Consider the following 15392-nt stretch of genomic DNA (forward strand, 5'->3'; position numbering starts at 1 on the left):
GTCATTTTGAGTGCATCCATATGGTAGTTTTGTTTACTTTGTAAAAATATTTGGTTTTACAGGTTTTTTTTTTAAGAGCAATAAATTGAGCTTACACTCAAATAAATTTGAGCTTATACTTAGGTTAAGGTGTACGCATATTCAGTATTACAATAAAATGAATTTTGTCAACATTAGGCATTCATGACAATTTTCCCCTTTATTCAAATGTGAAAACACTGCAGAATGTATCAATATTTTCTGTTTTTAGTAGTCTTCTTTTCTTCCACAAATATCTGAACACCTACCAAGTGGCAGAAACTGTGCTGGCTACATAGATGAAGAAAACCACTGTAGTCTTCGCTGCTATGGGCAACCTATGTGGGAGAAAGACTATACACAGGTAAAAACTAATATAAACTGTGATAAGTCCTATAAGGGAAATAAGTTGTTGTAATGGAGAATAATGGCATAAGGGGAGGATACTTAAAGAGATGGTCAGAGAACATTTTTCTGGGGTGACTTTGAAGCTGACACCTTAAGAAGGAAAATATCCAGGGGCACCTGGGTGGCTCAATCTGTTAAGCATCCGACTTCAGCTCAGGCTCTTACCTACGGTTCATGAGTTTTAGCCCCGCATCGAGCTCTGTGCTGACAGCTCAGAGCCTGGAGCCTGCTTCAGATTTTGTGTCTCCCTCTCTCTCTGACCCTAAGGAAAATGGGAGACTTGAGACTTTTTTATAAAAAAGAAAGGAAGGCAACTATCCTTCCTATACTTTATCTTTTTACTTCAGTCAAGCACCCACAAATACTTCCTATACAGTTTCTTCCTTTATGCCTGCCATTGTTAGTTTTATAGGGGAAAATAAATAACAAGAGGAATCTGATTTATAGGTTTTATAGAGGAATGTAATTTTTCTGCTCTTCTGCAGCCTATACTGGCAATTCTTATAGGAATAGGCATGACTTTTTTTTAAAGTTTTTATTTAAATTCCAGTTAGTTAACATAAAGTGTAATACTAGTTTCAGGTGTACAATATAAGGACACCCAGTGCTCATCACAAGATCACTCCATAATCCCCATCACCTATTTAGCCCATCTCCCCACTTCTCTTCCCTCTGGTAACTATCACTTTGTTCTCCATAGTTCAGAATGTGTTGCTTGGTTTGGAATAGGCATGACTGTGATATGACAGAGTTAGACTCAAATCTTGCCATTACCAGGACTAGCCGCCACAAGTTCTCTGGGCTTCAGTTTGCTTTTTTGTAAATAAGGGCTAACAATACCTAAGTTACTAAGTTATTGAGAGGACTGGATAATAAAAAAAAAGCAGAAAAGAGAGGTTCAGACACCATAGCCAAGCAGGCCTGAGGTTCAAGACCAAGCTCGCTAATTACTAGCTACCAGATACAGGAAGTTGATCTGTGAAATGGAGATAGGTGATCCTGCAGATTGAATGAGATAATGCATACAGTACCTAGGCCTTCCTCCTTAAACATTTCTGGTTACGTGAAAGCCTCCCTTCCAAATTCTCCTACTGCAGAAATTTCCAGCGAAAGGAGTAATGAGGGAAACACTCTCATTCATTTTTCAGACAACAAAAGTAGCTGACCTCTTACTATGTTAGGCGCTACGTATTTGGACGAGCTTTCAAAACTCACTTTAAAGCACTGCAAATGGGTGCGTGAAAATGGGTGAAACTCGCCTTACATCCAGTTCCCCAGCAACACGCGCTCCGACACCTCAACCTTAGGCCCGGTCGCGAGCTCCCTCCCCGTCCCGAAGGCGGGGCCCTCCGGCACCGGCCTTCCAGCCGCCAGCCTGGGCCCAGCCCTCTCCAGATGCGGTACCGCGCGCAAAGGCCCCCTCCCGCACTTCCACCGTGACCAGTCTAGAGACACGCCTCCGAATCGCCTCAGCCTCTGCAGGCCCCACCCCCCGCCCTCGCAAACTCCTCCCCCGGGCACGGGCTTGGGTACGCCCATTATGCGCTCGCGAGTTCCCGCGCTCTGAGTCCGACCGTACCTGGAGGCCACTCCGCTTGTTCCACGTGAAAATGGACCCTGGGTATCCGCTCAGAGCCAAGAGTAGTTCGTGGATCATTCCCGCGGCGGATCTCGAGTCCTTATATCCGTCACCCCCTCCTGCAGCGCCCCTCCAGAGGACCACGGAGGCGAATGCTGCGTTCTGTGCAAGCGCCCAGGCCCCTGGGACAGACTGTTCGTCCTGAATCCCAAGTGGCAGGACAACTGCGGGAAGAGTAGAAGGGAAAGGGTACGGGATAGGCGCGCCGCGTCCCGGAAGTGTGCCGCGCTCGGCTGGGCTCACTCGCTCGCTGCTGCAGGGGCTCTGCTGGAGGAGTCTCCGTAGCTGCCCTTGCGCATGCGCCCTCAGCGCCCGAGGCGCCCGTTCGGACTTCCGGTTTGAGAGCTGGACTGGGAGGCTGCACAGCCGGGTTGGGGCCCGACCCTAAGAGGGTGAGGCAGGCCCGGGGGCAGAAATGCAAGTGGGTTGAGGGTCAGCCCCGAGAGGGAGACGCCCCCACGGGTAGTCGGAGGGTGCTCTCAGGGCGCCTTGGCCTGGTCGGAGGCCTCTGGAGGGACTGTACGACAGCTCCGAGAGTGACCTGGCCGGAGAGAGCGAAGACAAAGAGGCCGGAATCCCGCACCCGCCGCTCTTTGAGCTGAGCCCCACTCCCGCGAACCTCGCAGCCCTCCGAGCCCCTGGCCAGCAACCGAACTCGTCATCAGAAGACCCATTACTACTGCCCTCTCGGACTCCCTCTCTCCACCAACTGTGTGTGACTCCCTACGCCCACCGGCCCTTCTTCAGGAACCAAAACCAGTCCTCCCAATGCGCGAGGTTTCCCGTCAATAATTCCCGAACAGTTGCTGATCGTTTACTTCTGCTGTGAGGGAAAACAAAGACCAGTATTCAGTACTTGATTTTTGTCCCGGGTGGGAACTGGTAGTTGTGAAGTCTGAGGGGGCGGGGAGGATGTAAAGGGCCTCTGGAAGGACTTGCAGAGGTACTGGGAGAGATCAGCTGCGACCCGCTGGACAGAGGCTTTTTGTTGCCTTCAGCAGGATGGTGACTTGCCTTTAGATCCTCTCAAGCTCCAGGTTTCCCATATGGTTCAAACTCAGTTTGCAACATTGGTCAGGGGAGCTAAATGGGATCAGATTTGGGGGGAGGTGGAAGAAGAGCAGACAGTACTTTATTCTCTGCTGCTTCCCGGGGCTGCTGTGGAAGTCACCCAGAAATGCAGCCTTTGAAAGGTCTCTTTCCTTCATGTTCAGTTTTGGCTTGCTATCCTGAAGTTGGTGCTACCTCAGATGGCCATGTGGAGTATATGGGAAAGCAGGCCAGCTCTTGGCGAGACTTTAAACCTATGAGTGTATTTCTTCTGATAGTGCCATCTCTCTCTACCCTAGGAAGAAACTCTTCTTACAGTGAGAGACTCATCTGCAGGTGATTCTCCAAGGACATGGGAAAATAGGTGTAAGCCCTCGAACCCTTAAGTGGAGAGGAGCTGCTTTCTGCTGTGAATGATGGCCAAACCCACTCTGAGAGGGAATGGCCCTAACTCTGAGACCTTCCGACAGCGCTTCAGGAGATTTCACTACCAGGAGGTAGCTGGGCCCCGGGAGGCTTTCAGCCAACTCTGGGAACTTTGCTGTCGTTGGCTAAGGCCGGAGGTGCGCACCAAGGAGCAGATTGTAGAATTGTTGGTGCTAGAGCAGTTCCTGACCATCTTACCTGGGGAGATCCAGGATTGGGTACAGGAGCAATGTCCAGAAAGTGGAGAGGAGGCAGTGGCTCTGGTGGAAGATTTAGAAAGAGAGCCTGGAAGACCTGGAAGTTCGGTGAGAAGGGAGGGGGAATTCTAAAGTGTGTGACTGGGAAGGGGCAAGGATAAAGGGCCCAATTAAGATATAGGCAGGTTTAAAGAGGGGCACAATCTCCTTTGGTGATGCTCATTCTTCTGGTCCTGGAACAGGTAACTTTTTCAGATAGAGCTTGTCTGGAGATGCTACCTGGGTGTACCTTTGCTACCCTGTCACAATGAGTTATTCATGGTTTAACGGTGTTTTTACTTACGAGGGAAGAAAGGGGAAGTATTTTTTAGCTTGTAGTTGGGTTTACTAATTTGATCTTTTCCTTCTGGAGTTCCAGCTGCTCTAAGCTCATGGAGTAAGAAAGACCCTTGTTCACTGTTAAACCCTCTCCCCTTCCCCCCAACCCTAGCCATGTCCCAAGAGGATGAGCTCTTTTGGGGTATTAAATAATCTCCTCTGGGAGTGCCCCTCATTATAACCTTGCAGTGACAATTAATGGGGGTTGTTTCTAGGTCACAGTCTCTGTGAAGGGGCAGGAAGTGCGCTTGGAGAAGATGACACCCCTGAAATCATCACGAGAGTTATTAAGTGTTCGGCAGGAGTCAGTGGAACCCCAGCCCAGGGGTGTAACCAAGAAAGAGAGGGCAAGAAGCCCAGACCTGAGACCACAGGAGCAGATGAATCCAAAGGAGAAGCTCAGACCTTTTCAAAGGAGCGGTGAGGAGTAGATTCATATGGGAGGATAGGATGCCATTCTAAATTGGGAAGTAGGGTTGGGAATAGTGAGTGGGAAAGGGATTTTAGGAATTGAGTTGAAATTGTAGAGTATGCAGTTGTTGGAGACCTCCTGAAGGTATGTAGTTTAGCCCTCTGTTATAGTATTCTCATATTTCTTCTTGACGAGTCTGCCAGAGGATGGCTCCCCAATTTTTTTCAGAATTGGAACTATTTTATTTCCTCTTGGCAATGATGATACTAGGTCAGTATTTTCTAGATAAAAATTCTTTTCTATACTTGAAGGCACAGCCTCCTTTCAGTCATTTTCCTTCTCCAAATTAAACTGTATTTTATTTCCTTAAGCTCTTCCCCAGAAGTGCCGTTCTTTAAACTTACTAAGTTTTTGTTATTCTCCCTTGGAACCTTTAAGTCTTCCAAATATTATGTTAATTGTGGAGAACTAAATTATATTATTCCAGGGAGGGGCCTGGTAGGTACAGGCAGAATAGGAATTTTACTTTTGAATTTCACTATGTTCTCTTTCAGTATAGCTCAACTAATTATTTGGTGATCATTGTTTACTTGGTAACTCCCAGGACTCTTACAGCTTTCCCATTGTCTTTGTGGCTAGTGCTTATTGTTGTACCTGATTTTGTAGAACTCGTTTTTCTTCTTTGTACTTGGTTGAACTCCATTTTTTTGTTTTTTTAATCATTTAACTTGAGGTTGTTTTGAATTCTGATCTTATCGTCTAAGATGCTAGCCTTCTCAGCAGTTTGTAAGGGCCTGTTTAGTAATTCAGATGCAATTCTACATAGAGACTTGCAGAATTAATCAGTTATTGAACACCTACATGTATTCTAATGCCTTGCAAGGTACTCTGCAATAAGCAAAGGTGCCTATTCTCAAAGAGCTTATGGTGTGATTGAAAGCAAATATGTGTTCAACTTAACTGTATTGAAACCATGCCAAACAATGACTTGTTACTCAAGTTGTGTGAGTATAGTAGGGGTTTGGCAGAGTGGGCGATGAGGGAGGGCAGTAGGGAAGGCTCATGGGGGGCTTTGGCAAATATAGCTTCTCATAGAATGGGTTCCATTTGGATAGGAGGGACTTAAAGGAAAGGCACAAAGTGATGAATAAATGTATGCTGCATTCTGGAGGGGAGTCTGATATGAATGGATAGTGCGTGGTAGGCATTCAGGTTAAGGTTCAACAGTATAGTGTTTGAACTGAGGAAGCAAGAACCTGGAGTCAGGCAGGACAGTGACTGTTGCAGTTATCTGGGTGTGAGAGGATAAGGAGTCTAGATTTGGATGGTGGCCGGAAGAACAGAGGACATACTAAAGTGAAAAACTTTTAGAACTTGGTGATAGTGTGAAGGAAATGGATGAGTTGAAGTCCCGCCCGCCCCCCCCCCCACGCCTGCTCCCCTCTCTCTTGAAATCACTCTTGAGTTTAGTTTTCTAGCCCCAAGCAGAGAACTTACAGGAGACAGGAGGTGCCTGTTCCCAGCAGTGCCAAGTGGTGAGGAAGGCTAGGGAGCAACATGGAGCATAACTGTTTGCTCTGAACACGCAAACAGAACTTTTTCCTCTCTTGTCACCCTGCACTGGAAAATATTCTCATTATTTGAGGTTTTGTGTACTTTCTCCAACCCACTGAACTTTCTGAAAACACTTCCTTAGACACTTTCTTTATAAAAGCCTCTTGGATTAAAAAAAAAAAAGGCAGATCTGAACTCAGAGGTGTTTTTATGATCAATCCAAATTATGATATCCTTTGTTTGCTTCCCTGCAAGCAGGATTTCCATTTCCTAAATCCGGTGTGGTCTCCAGATTGGAGCAAGGAGAGCCATTGGTCCCTGCTCTGGGCTCCAAGGAGAAGGAACTCTCAAGAGGCAGTCACACAGGAGATAGACAAATGCATGCTGATCTGTTATCATCCAAGAGAGAGAGAAGGACCTGGGTGGAACAGGATCACTGGGGCTTTGAGGATGAGAAGGTAGCAGGTGTGCACTGGGGCTATGAAGAGACCAGAACTCTCCTTGCAATTCTCAGTCAGACTGAGTTTTATGAGGCTCTCCGAAACTGTCACCGAAACAGCCAAGTGTATGGAGCTGTGGCTGAGCGGCTCCGGGAGTTTGGCTTCCTTCGGACCCTCGAACAATGTCGGACCAAGTTCAAAGGTCTCCAGAAGAGTTATAGGAAAGTCAAGAGTGGTCACCCACCTGAGACCTGCCCCTTCTTTGAAGAGATGGAAGCCCTGATGAGTGCCCAGGTTATTGCCTTGCCCAGTAATGGCTTGGAAGAGAGAGCCTGTTACTCTGGCCTGGTGGGCAGTGATGCTGAGACTGAGGAGCCAGGGCAGGGGGGTTGGCAGCATGAGGGAGCAGAAGAGGTCATGGCTGAAGAGTCTGACAGTGATGAAATGGTCCAGGAAGCCACCCCCCAAGACCCCGACAACTTGACTGCACCTGTTCTTTTTCGAAGCCCAAGTGGTAAGAAGTTTTCCTTTTGGGGGTTCTGTGGTTACGTCTGAGGAGTTATGGGACTGAATGTGCAGTCAGCAAGTTTATTGTCACCTGTCGGCTTTGTCACTTAGAACAAAGAGGTACCTTCTCAGTTCTATCTGTATTTCATTCTCTTTTGTGGGAAAATTAGATAATAGTAGGTAGGGAATAATTTTAGATATTTTAAAGAAGTACACTTAGAAAATTCTAGAGAGCTCTTAAAAAGAATATCATTCCTGGGGCCCCTGGCTGGCTCAGTCAGTGGCGCATGTGGACTCTTCATCTTGGGGTCATGAGTTCAAGCCCCACGTTGGGCATGGAGCCTACTTAAAAAAAAAAAAAAAAGTATCATTTCTTCCATTTCCTTATTAAAATGTATTTTTTTTCCTGATTATAAAATCATTTACTGCTGAGAAAAACCCAGAACTATATTAGCTTTAAGGAGAATATTTACTGAGCACCTTATACAAACTGGTGTTTTATCTTTTATTTCCTCACTTCTCAGTGTCAATTTATTATGTGTTCCTTTCTACATAGCCTAGCCTAGAGAAGGACTGCCCGAAGTTAGAAACGTTTTCTAAGACTCCTCTATGAGATTTGCAACACACATAGTAAGAAATCTTGTTTTAACACTTTGTTGAAATATTATTTGCCTATGGAACTGTTTTTAAGTGTTATTTATTACTGTTGATATAAGTTGTATAACTATGTTGTTATGGAAAGAGCACCGAAATATGAGTCAGGAGGCCTTGTTTCTAATCTTGACCACTCATCACCTAGGCGACCTTAGTTATCTGACCATTTCAAAGTTTGTTTCCTCACATGTAAAATGGGGCATGGCAGCAGGACTACATCTGTAAAATTGCAGTTTCACTGTGAAGTGATTTTTTTCCTTTCATTTTTTTTACTATATGTGTTGTTACTTTGTGTTCTACTCTTCTTGTCTTCCTATCTTCCACTTTTTCCTTTCTCAAAATCTTTCATTCTTTTTGTCACTGGAGTAAGTGCAGGTAAACCACAGATGTGGCACATGTGCTAGCTGCTATTTTCATTATCTTTGTTCTTTTCATCTTTTTCCACTGCTTTTTCTGTTCTTCAATTCTTTCCCCCACTCCTTTACCTGCAGTAAGCGGAGGATAATGGAAGCAATGTCCTCTCCAGTTGGCTGGCCAGTGGGAGGAAGACTCTGTGAATCTCCTTTCCCTCTACCATGGGGACCTTCAGGGAGCAGAGTCTGTAATCATACTGAAGTAATATTAGCCCAAGGAGGGCGGGGGGGGGGGGGCTGCAGCACTAGTAAATGTTCAGGACAGGAGATGCTGTCTGCGCTGCTTCCTTCTTTCTGGCTTCCAACCAGTCCTTCAGTCCTAAGGATAATAAGGTGCGTTACCATCAGGTCTTCTCTTGTACCCTTCAGGTCTTTGCTGTTACTGGGGTTGCATTTTTGAGACCTTGGCAAATGAAGAAGGTTCCTAATAGGGATTAGGCAAGTGTGAAAGTGTGAAAGAGACTGTTCTTTGGGGTCTTGAGTCATTCTTTGGAAAACTTAATTCATAAGGAAGTAGAGCTGGTGGAAAAAGAATGATCTAAGAAGTTAGGGATGACTCATGACAGTGATTGACTGGGTCTTATTCCTTTGACCAGTTATTTTCTAGTTAGAATCAAAATTCCAGAGAATCCCCATACTAGAAGAATGGGGAAAGGCATCCTGTACTCTTGACTCAGTGTATGTAATGACTGTTTCAGTGATCTGGTGGAAAGGTTTGTTTGTTTAACAGAAAGGGTGCGAGAGAGAGAGAGAGAGAGAGAGAGAAAGAATCCCATGCTGACAGTGCAGAGTGGGAAGCAGGGCTCAAGCTCACAAACCATAAGATAATGACCTGAACTGTAGTCGGGTGCTTAACTGACTGAGCCACCCAGGCATCCTCCTTTTTTAATGGCTAAACAGAATGTAGGAATAAAGGTCCCTATGAAATTGCTATACAATATAGAGAAGCAAAACATTCTATAATGAGTTTGTATAGATTTGGGAAACATGAAGTGTTTTTATTTTTTCACCTAGAAGTCCAAGCTTAGGTGATTTTTCATCGTGCACTTGATAGGGCTGAGGAATTAAGGCTATAAAGCCCTGCATTAAGTGGTGCTGAAATTTCTTTTCTGGTGGCAGGTGTACACTGGGGTTATGAAGAGACGAAGACTTACCTTGCAATTCTTAGTGAGACTCAGTTCTACGAAGCCCTCCAGAACTGTCACCGCAACAGCCAGTTGTATGGAGCAGTGGCTGAGCGGTTATGGGAATATGGATTCCTTAGGACACCAGAGCAGTGTCGGACCAAGTTTAAAAGCCTACAAACCAGCTATCGGAAGGTCAAGAATGGCCAAGCACCAGAGACCTGTCCATTCTTTGAAGAAATGGATGCTTTGGTGAGTGCCAGGGTTGTTGCCCCATCCAGTGATGGCCAGGAAGAGGAGACAGCCTCTTGCCCCATCCAGGAGGTCAATGAGACTGAAGCTGAGAAGCAAGCTGAGGTGGCAGAAGAGACCATAGAAGAAGATTCTGAGGATGATGAAGAGGATACTGAGGTACCCTTAGAGGTTGTCATGACCCGTGCTCCAGTCTTATTCCAGAGTCCCAGTGGTAAGATCCTTTTACTTTTTTTTTTCTTTTAATTTTTTTTTTTTAGTGTTCATTTATTTTTGAGAGAGAGAGAGACAGAGACAGAGCGTGAGCGGGGTAGGGGCAGAGAGGGAGACACAGAATTTGAAGCAGGCTCCAGGCTCTGAGCTGTCAGCAGAGCCTGACGTGGGGCTCAAACTCACAAACCGTGAGATCATGACCCGAGCTCAAGTTGGACACCCAACCGACTGAGCCACCCAGGTGCCCCAATCCTTTTACTTCTTAAGATTTAAGTAGCAAAGGGGAGGCAGTGGGATTTAGGAGAAAAATCCACAAACTGAAAAGCAGAAGACTGGCCTCTATACCCAGCTCTCATGAATTCTTCTTGTGACCACTTTATCTCTTCTCCATGTTTCCTTCGTATTAAAACAGCTCAGAGGGTATATAAATGATTCACCTGACTTGCCTTCTCATACTACAGTATCAATCTGATGGCTGCAGACTTTATAAATTTGCTGTCTACATCTGAGCTGTTAGACAGTTTACCTAGCAGGGCATATGAAAGCTAACATCTCCCAAATAGCATGCTGTATACTCATAGTGCGATGAAGTTGATTTTAAAGTTCATTCTTATTAATGCTTTTTCCTCTAGTTCCACTATGTATTACCAGTTATATATCTGCTTTATTCACACATATGAAAACCTGATAACCTCTTTCTTCAGATACAGCTGGGCAAAAGTCTATGATTCCTGAGGGAATTGACCCTTTGAATCTTAACTGCTGTGTCAGAAAAAGAAATATTTCACTATGGCTTCCCTCCTTGTGGGAAGAATAATTCTGATTTTGGAGTCATACATGTACGTGAATCTGAATTCTCATGTCCATTAGTCAGCCGAGTGACTCAGAGCGAGTTATTTAACCCTGTAAGTTTGCTTATATATTAAGACCTACCTTATTAAGATTGACATAAACGAGGTACTATGGTGAAGCACCTAGCACAGTGCTTAGGCACATAGTAAGTATTTAATAAGTAATAATTTTCTTTTCCAAAAGTTCTTTAGATCTGCACTCCTCAAGGGTGTTCTGTGGAGCATTATGTCCATGGGGATATTAGTATGTTCCACTAAAAAATGCCTTCTACGTTTAGGAAATGCTCGATTACTCTCCTTGGAGGCTCACAGTACATACTCACATATTTAAGGTTTTGAGATTAAACTGAATTTAACAAATCTCTATCTCATGGGGCATCTCATAAGACTGGGCTCCTGGGTAGAAATACTGTCTTTCAGGGGTACATAAGCAGGCTGACACTCAGTATTTCTTTGCTCTCAGATTTAGCTCAGAGAATTTGGGATCCAGAATTTATCTGAAACATCTGAAAATTCAAAGTCCATTCACAAACTGAAAATCTGCAAGTATCTACAAATTCACATAACCTGGGCCTGGGAAGCCTGGTGTTTGGTTCTTAGAAGAATATTAAAGGGGTGTCTGGGTGGCTCAGTCAGTTAAGCATCCAACTTTGGCTCAGGTCATGATCTCACAGCTCATTGAGTTTGAGCCCCTCTGAGCTGTCAGCACAGAGCCTGGAGCCTGCTTTGGATTCTGTGTTTCCCTCTGTCTCTGCCCCTATCTCACTTGTGCTCTCTCTCTCTCAAAAATAAACATTAAAAAAAATTTAAAAAATTTTAAAAATGTATTAAAAGCTTAGCTTGGACATTAGAGTAGTGCTTTTGGAACATTACATGATTATTTTTCCATGGGAAAAGAGAATGTTTTAGGGAGATACTTTCTAGCAAAATTTCTCTCTCAGAAACCCTTCTGTTCTTTGAAAGACACCAAATATTTTTCTACTCTTTTTATTCTCAACATAAAGGAATTTGAGGGGAAGGGGACTAATGTAGCTCTTTTGGATATAGGTGTTTCTCAGGGTTTTCCTGGGCATTTATGGACATATCTTAAAGCTGGTAAGTTTTACTTGTTATACTGAGAGGATTTTCTGAAGATCGTGGGTATCCAGGGAGAGTTAAAAGAATATATTAATCAGTCCCTGTAATAGATGAGAAGCATGTGATAGGTTACTAACTAGAGGAGTAAAAAATTGGAATTTTAATTGATAGTAGTCATTTGGGATCTAGTCCTTCCTAATTTTTACCTTTAATAATCTAATGTGATACTTGCCTAAACCCTGGCACATAATATTGAAGAAATGGATAACTTCTAAAATTCTATTTTCATATCAGGTTTTGAGGCTGGATTTGATAACGAAGAGAATGTAAAACGAGATATTTCTGAGGAAGTACAACTACATAGGACATTACTTGCAAGGTCAGAAAGGAAAATTCCCTGGCATCTTAATCAGGGTAAAGGCAGTGACACTGAATGTAGATCAGAACGACAGTGGGAAAAGACCCCAGGGGAGAGAAGAGGAAAATCAACACTCCCAGAAAGGAGTTTAGGTAAAGTTCTAAATCATCAGAAACCTTATTTGGGAGAGAGACCCTATAAATATCTCAGATACGGCAAAAGCTTTGGTCCGAACTCCCAGCTCATGCATCAGATATCCCATCAAGTGGAAAATCCATATAAATGTGCCGACTGTGGGAAAAGCTTCAGTAGGAGTGCACGCCTCATTAGACACCGGAGAATCCACACTGGAGAGAAACCTTATAAATGTCTTGACTGTGGGAAAAGTTTCCGTGACAGTTCAAATTTCATCACCCATAGGAGAATCCACACAGGAGAGAAACCGTATCAATGTGGTGAGTGTGGGAAACGCTTCAATCAGAGCTCAAGCCTTATAATTCACCAGCGAACCCACACAGGAGAAAAGCCCTATCAATGTGAAGAGTGTGGAAAAAGCTTCAACAACAGTTCTCATTTCAGTGCACATCGGAGGATACATACAGGAGAGAGACCCCATGTGTGTCCTGACTGTGGAAAGAGTTTCAGTAAGAGTTCTGACTTACGTGCACATCATAGAACCCACACAGGAGAGAAGCCCTATGGGTGTCGTGACTGTGGCAAGTGCTTTAGTAAAAGCTCTGCTCTTAATAAGCACCGAGAAATCCATACACGAGAAAAACTTCTGTCACAGTCGGCACCTAAGTAAGCTCCTGAGAATTTAAAGAAAAGAAATATATCAAAATGGTTGGAAAAAGTCTGCCAATAGTGAGATCCATCTCTTATTCTCTGCCCAACTAGCTTAGGAAACACTCTAGGATTTACCCCACCCTTTGTTCCTATGTTTTTCCTGGATCTATGAATCCCAAGGCAGTCATCTTAAGAATGAGAGGATGATTTCAGTCCCTCTCCTTGCCTGTATTTGAAATGACAGATGACACCTTTACCTCTCAGTGCCTATGTTGTTCCCTTAATAGACAGGACTAGGTAGTAGATCCTATAGTTTTGATATATACCCTTATTTATTCATCCTGTTATTCAGCTGTATTTCAACTGGAAAAAATTATCACAGCACCATTTCAGGGAGAAGTTGTGAGACTTTTCTAATTGAGTGGGTCTAGCTCTTTATATAGTAAAGGAAATGCAAATAAGAATGGCTCTTCGTGTTCACATAAGCCTGTGCTCAGAATGACATTTGTCATGCACACTTCATTTACCTTACACAAGAGTTTAATGTCCACCTTGACTCTGACCTATTAAAGAATTTGTCAAAAGCCTAGGTGTCTATATGGGGAAACATTGTAAACCTTGTATAAATACTGAGTTATGAACCCTGAATTTCTTAGTTTCTTCCAAGTCTTAGATGTTCTCGAATAGAGTAATATTTAGAGCATCTAGTTTGATCTTTTTTTCTTCTTCCATCTCATCTGAATTTCATCTATCTCTTGTCCAGACGTGCAAAGAGCAAGCCAGCTGGATATGTTGAGAGAGAAAGCAGTTAAAGCTGCCAGTAGGGAATTGGCTGTGTTCCACACACTCCAGCCACCTAGTTTAGTGTTATGTACCCCATGGGCACTTAATACTAATCTGCACTGAGCAGAAGCCACTGCCATGTTCCCATGGATTAGGAAACAGACCACTTTGTGCCAACAACTCTAGCCTAATGGCAGGGAGGACAGATTATTTTTGGTCATTGGAGTTGCCAATACTTGCACACATGCACACGCACACACTCAACTGTACACACCTATTTTTAGAAGCTCTCAAACACAAGTATAATTCTGATCTATGTATAACCAAATAGTATTGAATTAATTGCCCATATATTCATAGTAGAGCACAAGGTAAACAGACTCTGTCCTTGTCCTTACAGTCTAAAACAGATGACAGTGACATGGACAAACAATAAATGCACATGTAGAGCTGCAACAGTTTTAGAGAAATCTAGAAATATAGTAACATTATGCATAAATGTTAAGATCTAATGCATTATAGTTTTCTATAAGAAAAATCTGGGAGGTATTTTTTTCTCTTTATTCAGGAAGGCTTCATGAAACAGCAAGTGTTTAAAGGAAGGAGGGTTACTAGGTAAATTAGAGTGGGATAAACTTTCCAAAATAAATCAAAAAACTGAGTTCTGAGTGGGTGAGAAATGGGAAAATTGGGGAACAAGGTATTATGATAGAAGAAACACCAGTCTAAAGCAGTGCCTCAGGATCTGAGATGGTTTAGTAAGTGTGCTAGAATGTTTCTGAAAATGAGAGATTACTGTCTTTAATATATTTATGTGTAGTTGTGTGTAAAAAGCATCGGTTGGTGTATCAGCAGATATGAATTCTGGTTCCAGATGTCTTGTGTGTAAGTCAACCTGTTTGTATCCATCTCCCTTTCTGTAAATCAGAATAACGTTTACACCTTAATCTGCCTCTCAGGGATACCATGTTAATAAAAAATTATGTCTATAAAGTACCCAGTGTTTCTTTCTGGTGTTCCCCCCCCCCCCCCCCCAAAATGTACATGTGCAAGTTATTAAGTTGCTGCTGTGAGGAAAAGATACATTTTTACCTGCTTTTTTAAAGCTCCCTATGTGGGCATACTAGAAATATGCCTGTTTGAATCTTATGTTCTAGACTGAGAAACAAATTAGGAAGTGGTAAAAGAGAAATTAGAATAAAAATCATTCGTTGGTATCTGTATCTCTATTCATTGGGACAGTCCATTAGGGCCTGTGTCATAACTGGGCATGGAGAGTAAATCTTATTTTAAAACACCCAGGACCAGCCCTCCAACCTACAGATGAAGAGAATGTACAAAAGGAATAGGGCAAAGGCAAACTCTTACTGGGAAATGCCTATTTCATCTCCAACTAGCTTACAAACCATTTTCTGCTACCCAATCTGCCACTCCTGAGGCAAGAAGCAAGAAATAATAGTCTACACATTCTAAGAGAGAAACCAAGGCTACTGTAGGTGGAGCAAGAGGATCTGTGCACCCTAACCTGCCCTTTTATTTTTTTTTCATTTTTTTATGTTTATTTTTGAGAGAGCAAGAGACAGAGCATTAGTGGGGGAGGAGCAGTGAGAGAGGGGGACACAGAATCTGAAGCAGGCTCCAGGCTCTGAGCTGTCACCACAGAACCCGGTGTGGGGCCCAAACTCATGAACTGTGAGATCATGACCTGAGCTGAAATCGGACGCTTAACCTACTGAGCCACCCAGCCTACCTGCCCTTTTAATACTCATAAGAAAACCTTTGTGGAGACAGAGCGGCATGTGTACAAAGGAAGCAAGAATGTATTAGCAGGAGCTAGATAGTCCTATCCTCC

General features: G+C 43.6%; 2 protein-coding genes across 15 annotated transcripts in view; one reads left to right on the top strand and one right to left on the bottom strand.

Annotated features, from left to right (window-relative positions):
• Window positions 1-2358, bottom strand: part of TUBGCP4 (tubulin gamma complex associated protein 4) — a 36243-nt gene extending 33885 nt beyond the window's left edge. For 5 of the 7 annotated variants that reach the window (XR_003969462.1, XR_003969461.1, XR_003969460.1 and 2 more), the window contains exon 1: window positions 2006-2192. Coding sequence is in view for 2 of the 7 variants with exons in the window: in XM_030318365.2 (XP_030174225.1) it covers window positions 2006-2083 (78 nt within the window). In the remaining 5 variants the exon portion in view is untranslated. Of the gene's footprint in view, window positions 1-2005 lie in introns of all 7 variants that reach the window. The other 2 variants (XM_030318365.2, XM_030318366.2) reach the window with 2 other exon arrangements.
• ZSCAN29 (zinc finger and SCAN domain containing 29) lies at window positions 2330-14536 on the top strand. 8 transcript variants are annotated; one of them, XM_030318353.1, is made up of 6 exons: window positions 2330-3102; window positions 3415-3846; window positions 4332-4536; window positions 6341-7036; window positions 9216-9686; window positions 11908-14536. In XM_030318353.1, exons 2-6 carry the CDS (start codon window positions 3529-3531, stop codon window positions 12774-12776), a joined length of 2559 nt encoding a protein of 852 aa, XP_030174213.1. In that variant the 5' UTR covers window positions 2330-3102; window positions 3415-3528; the 3' UTR covers window positions 12777-14536. The 8 variants fall into 8 exon arrangements, with proteins under 8 accessions (XP_030174213.1, XP_030174214.1, XP_030174215.1 ...); XM_030318354.1 differs by having other exon boundaries at window positions 2330-3070; XM_030318355.1 differs by having other exon boundaries at window positions 2330-2917.
• The last annotated feature ends 856 nt before the right edge of the window (window positions 14537-15392 follow it).

Source organism: Lynx canadensis, chromosome B3 (assembly GCF_007474595.2).
Source record: "Lynx canadensis isolate LIC74 chromosome B3, mLynCan4.pri.v2, whole genome shotgun sequence".
Classification (NCBI taxonomy): Eukaryota; Metazoa; Chordata; class Mammalia; order Carnivora; family Felidae; genus Lynx; species Lynx canadensis.

What these genes read in the sequence shown, in the direction of transcription:
- ZSCAN29 (XM_030318353.1), top strand. Translation starts at nt 3,529, where the DNA reads ATGATGGCCAAACCCACTCTGAGAGGGAATGGCCCTAACTCTGAGACC. An exon ending in CTGGAAGACCTGGAAGTTCG is followed by an intron (nt 3,847 to 4,331) that starts GTGAGAAGGGAG and finishes GGTTGTTTCTAG; the next exon opens with GTCACAGTCTCTGTGAAGGG. An exon ending in CAGACCTTTTCAAAGGAGCG is followed by an intron (nt 4,537 to 6,340) that starts GTGAGGAGTAGA and finishes CCCTGCAAGCAG; the next exon opens with GATTTCCATTTCCTAAATCC.